Source organism: Rhinatrema bivittatum, chromosome 11 (assembly GCF_901001135.1).
Source record: "Rhinatrema bivittatum chromosome 11, aRhiBiv1.1, whole genome shotgun sequence".
Lineage (NCBI taxonomy): Eukaryota > Metazoa > Chordata > Amphibia > Gymnophiona > Rhinatrematidae > Rhinatrema > Rhinatrema bivittatum.
Genome location: NC_042625.1, coordinates 68,672,365 through 68,678,364, shown reverse-complemented (window position 1 = coordinate 68,678,364; position 6,000 = coordinate 68,672,365). Strand labels below are relative to the sequence as shown.

Genomic DNA, 6,000 nt, shown 5'->3' with positions numbered 1-6,000 from the left:
CAGTAACTAGGCAGTTCCAGATCATCAGCATTGTGCTCAATCAGCCCTGGTTTTACCACAGTGTACCTCTAAACATGCTGAGGTAGATCTTTAAAAAGTACGCTGGATTTTATAAGATACGCTGGATTTTATAAGATACGCACGTAGCCATGCGTATCTTATAAAATCCGGGGTCGGCGCATGCAAGGCTGCGCAAAATCGGCAGCCTGCGCACGCCGAGCCTCGCAGCCTGCCTCCGTTCCATCCGAGGCCGCTCCGAAATCGGGGGATGCGCGCCGCCTCGCATCCCCCGGCACAGGCCGCAGTGCCGGGGGACTCGGGACCGCCCTCCCCCGAACCGTCGTCACGCCCTCGGACCAGCCCCGGACCGCCCCCTGAACCCCGGACATGCCCCTCCCGCCCCTTTTACGAAGCCCCGGAACTTACGCCTAGCACGCGCCGGCGGCCTATGCAAAATAGGCCGCCGGCGCGCAGGGCTTTTAAAATCTAGCCCTTAGTTCAAATTTCTCTGAAAAAAGCAAGGACTGGACATCTCTAGATGCATATTTCTAGATGCACTGGCTCAGACTGATCACCCTCAGTCTAACTGCTTAATTACCTGCTTAAAACAGCCAGCAGAGCAGTAATCTGGCTAACATGCACAAATGAGTTGCCACTTTTCTGCTTAATATTTCCAATTTTGTGCATTCTTTTATAAGTGAGAGGTGACTCTGTAAGTCTTTCATATACATTGCAGGATATCTCAGTCCAAGGAGGAGAACAGGGACCAGCTGAATAATAATGGGATTATTGCCTTGATGGGTTCCCTTCTCAAGCTCATTTTGTATATACAGTGTCCCATGAGGATAAGAGTTGTGACTGGAATACTGTTGGTATTCCATGGGTTACCAAACTCCTGAGGCACAGCATGCATGTAAAATGTCTTTAGCGTGGATGCATGCTGAGCTGATAAGGGCGAGGTACGTGGCTTGCACTGAGTGCTGAGCTGAGGTCAATGTCCTTTGGCTCCTTTGTAGTCGTCAGAGTGAAGTTCTGCAGGATGGTAGTGAAGATCAGGAAGAGCTCCATGCGGGCCAGGCCTTCCCCGAGGCAGATCCGCTTTCCTGGGAAAGGACATCAGACATGGTTAAGATGCTTGGAATGGTGCAAATTAAACCATTAAGCATTAGGTCACGCATTGATTACTCCTGCAATGCTTTTCTGTATGGGAAGGAGAAGATGTTATGAACCAGTGAGGCTCAAATCAATCCTTTGGTCCCTGTAGCTAGCTTGGTTTTCAGAATATCCCAAATGAATATGCATGAGATATATTTGAATGCACGGCTACTAATGTATACAAATATCTCTTGCATATTCATTAGGGATAGCCTGAAAACCCGACTGGCTAGGAGGACCTAGTTTGAGCATCACTGTTAAAAAGTGTGTGTTGGAGGCAGATGGAGGAGACAAATTGTTTTCCCAAAAAGAAACAGGCCGATGCATTATGGTGCACTGAGGCTAGCGCATAGGTCAACAAGTGCTTGGGATTTAGCACATCCAAAACCAGGGCGTAGCTAATAGCATTTATCACATGTAAATTCATGTTAATGAGGCTATTATCCACCTATGCAAAAAAAAAAAAAAGTGAACCCAAAGCATACATTTTTACTCTCAAAAATTAATGCCTGCTCCAGAGCAGGCATTAAGTTTTGAGGAGCCCCTAAATTTGACAGAAAAGCAGAAAAAAATACTGCTTTTCTATAGTTCTTGGTGTTATTATATGGGAAGAACCAAAAAAAGGAGTGTTAAAAAAATAAATAAATAAATAAAATTTTGCCAGCGGTCAGGTTAGAAAAACGGACGCTCAATTAACGAGCATCCATTTTCCTAACCCGTGGCTGTGCGCAGATTAGGAAAATGGATGCTCATAAAATTGAGCGTCGGTTTTCCTAACCCGCACTTGACAACCACCTCTCCTGGGCGCCCGATGCCGAGGAGGCACAATTTTCCTAGGCACCTCCTTTTTACCATGGCAGCACATTTAAATATTAAATCGGATTCCCAGGAGAGGTGTATCGGCGCTCAATCTTGAGTGCCCATTTAACGTGCGCTGATATTGCATTGGCTTGAAAGAGCTTGATATTTAAAAAAAAAAAAAAAAAAAAAGCTGAGCTCCTAACTTACCCCTAGCTTCATCAAAATGCTATAAATGTTGCATGAACAATGCCTGCGATAAGGAAAAGGGGTGAGGTTAGGGTAATTTTTGAGTTACTGCACTGCACCCTATTTTAGCGCTTCGCATAGGTATTTTATCACAATTGGTGTTAAATTTATTGCACCTGCAATATTTTCACTTTGCAGCTTGTGAAGTGCCCAGATAGGCATTTCCCTATTTTGGGGCTGCTCCTAGACAGAGAGAGAACCTCTGAGGTGGCACACATAGTAGTCAACTATTTATACCACTATAGGAGGGCCAGCTAGTAACTCGAGGTGAGGTTTTGGTGGAGGTTTAGGGTTTTGGGGCCAGTTTTACATGCACAGGAAGATGTACGAACAGCACAGTACACATCAGTGAAGATTTGATGTGATTTGGAATGAGGAAAGGTACACAATGATGAGATTTCTGCAATGTACTCTCTCCTTAGCTTGATGCACTCTCTACCTGGGTGCTATCAAGCCAGGGCTAAAACTAATCCTTGTGTTTCCTGTGTTCTGAGTATATTATTTGCTCATTAGTGTTTTGTCTAGGTCATGAAAGACAGACTGAGCCAGTGCTGATTTTCCCCCCATTGAATCTATGGATGTGAAATTCTGTTGTATTTAAATTTTAAAAAGAGGCAGGAACTACAACTCCAAAGATGCAATGGATGTAAATGAGTTGATTCAGTTTTTCCCTAATAATTTGCAGCCCTCTTCCCTAGGGCCCTTTAGGATGTAAAGATATTTTGGGACATTTCCCCATCTTCAGTGTTGCATAGCTGGGTTGGATGGGTGGAGCAGCAGAAGCTATGACCTTACAAGATCCATGTAGGGAAATAAAAGGAATCTTTAAATGCTTCTTTTGGGGAGCAGGCACAGATTTCCCGCTAGGCAGCTGCTAGAGGTGCAGTGCTGAAAAAGGCACAGTCTCCCCTGTCCCACTGGCAATGCCTGAGCAGCAGTGTCCCATTAAAGGTGCAGGGGTTTATGAGCCAATGGTATTCATAGCACTCTAAATGGAATCACCACCAGGCCATTAAGAGAGTGGTTCTCAGAGGAGGCTGCCGCTCAAGCTGAGCATTGTTTGTGAGAAAGTGCCACCAGTACAGAGCAGGAAGTGCCCCTATTACTGTGATGCTGAATGTTTGGTGGACCTCCCCGATCCACAACTCCATTCTGTTCTCTGCACTTAACGGCTAAATCTGGCTCTGCTCAGGCCTCTCAAAAGCTCCTACTTCCTGCCAGTAAGACTCATTCCTATTGGTCCCTTCTATAGAGCAATTGCTTTCATTGGAGGTTTGGAAGAACAGGTGACACTCACCTTTCATATCTAATTGGAATTGACCAGATCATTTCTGGGGCAAGGAGGATGGCGCAAATGAGCCCTTGAAACCCCTTTCAGCCTTATTTTTCCATGAGTCTATTACTTGAAACAGAAAATTGAATCTAAAAACTGTTAATTCATGATAATGTTTTTATTTCTAAGCCCTAGAATTCTGCACTACATGCATTCAGAAATCAATATTCAGTAGCGTTGTGAGTGGACAATTTATCTGGCTAAAGTTAACCAGATAAATTGTCACAGGTATTAAGAAAACCAATGCTAATTTGGCTATGCTAAATATAAACGTTTTCAGCTAACTTTAGGATGGTTCTGCAACCAGACTTAGTTGGATAAGTTATCTCCACCCCTGAATGCCCCCCAAAAACCATCCAGCTTATCTGGCTAAACAGTTAGTCAGGTAAACTGGAAGTGGTCAGAACAGCGGGAATTTTAAAACCAGCAGTCTGTGCAGCTAAGTCCCAAACTTAGCTAGACAAACCATCCGTGTACTGACCCCCACCCAGTGTTAGAATATACAGAGTGGCAGACTCTGAAGAGCAGGAAATGCCTCCCAGCTTTTTCATGTTGTGTATCTCGGTGTGGATTTCCCTTTTACCCATTTCTCGCTCTGGCTTTTCCAGAGAACTACCTGCTGAAAAGGGCATGAAGGCGTCATTCTTCTTAAAAGCACCGTTCTCATCCAAGAAGTGTCCAGGGTCAAAGTTGTAGGGGTTCTTGAACCACCCGGGGTCCTTCAAGACTGTAGTCAATGCAGGGAAGACCATAGTGCCCTGGAGACAAAAATTTGTGACATAACAGATCAACCAACTATGGTTATAGTCAGTGCCCCTAGCCTCCCACCATGGTGTGGCCGTGGGAGAAATGGTATAATTAGCTTGTTGCTATATAATTTACAATTTGCCACAGAATTAACATTCCTGAAAGCTTTCACACTTCTTAATTCAATCTTTGAATAAAGCTGCAGGGTGCTTGCAGACTTTCATTCTCTGTTCTGTCTCTGCTCCTGTTCCAGTCTCTCCCCTCTCAAATAGCCTTGGGGGGGAACCTTCACTTGTTCCCCTCCTCCCTTCCCCTTCCTCCTGCCCTGAACTGTAGGGTGGGAGGAGATGAAGTTGGAATGGACAGAGAAAGCAGTCAGAATGGTCGTTTACAGGATTGAGGGATAAGGGTTGTTAGTAGGCCCCAGAATTGATCACATATGTGGCTGACCTTGGGGATGGTGTAGCCACGGAACTCAATGTCTTGGGTGACAGCATGGGGGACGCCCAGGGGAGCAATATCCGCGAAGCGCTGGACCTCATGGATGACGGCATCTGTGTATGGCATCTTGCTCCGATCCTCCACTGCTGGAGCCCGATCCTGACCAATCACAAGGTCAATCTCCTGCACTACTTTTTCTGTTAAAAAGATATATGTATATATAACTAGTAGATAAAAATATAAAACAAAGTGTGTCTGTATGGGCTGCCTCTGCTCTTATATAACCACAGGCCCAATAACTATTCATATTCCCAGAATTGAAAGACAAGTGAGGGGGCTCATTACTTATTTTTATCAACCCCATTCTTTCCTCTTTTTAACTCCCAGAAAATGTCTTCTCTCTGACACATTTCAATGAGCATTAAGCTCTCTCCCTTCCACTTTCTTACAGGCATTGACATGTGGATCACTCCACTCATTGGCAATAATAATTGGAAGTGTAGCCTTCTTTGAGATTGAACACTTCAGCGTGCTGCTTGGTGCCAGCAGGGGGACCCCTGCAGCATAAATCACATTTATCCCCCCCATCCTAGGATATAATAGGTAAGGGTAATAAGAGTATGCTACATCCCAGATCTCTTATAGCCTCATTGAAGTGGACACCTGTAGAGATAAACCAATCACCATAAAAAGGAGTGTGCAACCGAACCAAACTGAGTGCAGGCCCAAGGAGCACAAGATGGGAAGTCAAGCTATGTGATGGCCTCTGCAGTTTTATTGTGAATGCCAATAAACTGCACAGAAGAGAAAAAGCAGCTAATGTTCTCCATATTGAGCAATCTGTCTTCACTTTGCATTAGCAGGTACTGCCAGACACAAACCTGCTAAGTTTGTGGCCCTGACAAACTTTGCATCCGGTTATAAGGCTCAGTATTGTTCGCCATATGTCTTCCAGCCCACGTTATTATGCATGTGAAAAACTGCATAAATGTACCAACTACGAGGTTATATCGGAAATCCACCACTCCTATGCCAGTGGATTGTGGTAATCTCTAATCAATATTGACTTTTGGATCATATACACATGCATGAAGTCCTGACGAAGCAAAGGCTTTGGACTTCACACGCGAACTGTATACACAGGACTTAACACCCAAGACTTTTAATGAAGCTTAAGCCTAAACTTTGGAGCACCTTTCTAATCATATCTGTCAATCTCATCCTTGCACAAGACTTTAGGCTAAGCCAATCTTCCCTACTTGCATAATTTACAAAGC

The 6,000-nt window shown here is 44.6% G+C and overlaps 1 protein-coding gene across 3 annotated transcripts in view; it reads right to left on the bottom strand.

Moving 5' to 3' along the window:
* Nucleotides 1-404: 404 nt before the first annotated feature.
* The window catches only part of LOC115100870 (cytochrome P450 2G1-like), a 30,829-nt gene continuing 25,233 nt past the window's right edge, over nt 405-6,000 (bottom strand). For all 3 annotated transcript variants that reach the window (XM_029619886.1, XM_029619885.1, XM_029619884.1), the window contains 3 exons: nt 4,733-4,920; nt 4,152-4,293; nt 405-1,103 (listed from right to left, as the gene is read on the bottom strand). In XM_029619886.1, the coding sequence (XP_029475746.1) occupies nt 925-1,103; nt 4,152-4,293; nt 4,733-4,920 (509 nt within the window). In that variant the 3' untranslated portion in view covers nt 405-924. The remainder of the gene's footprint in view (nt 1,104-4,151; nt 4,294-4,732; nt 4,921-6,000) is intronic.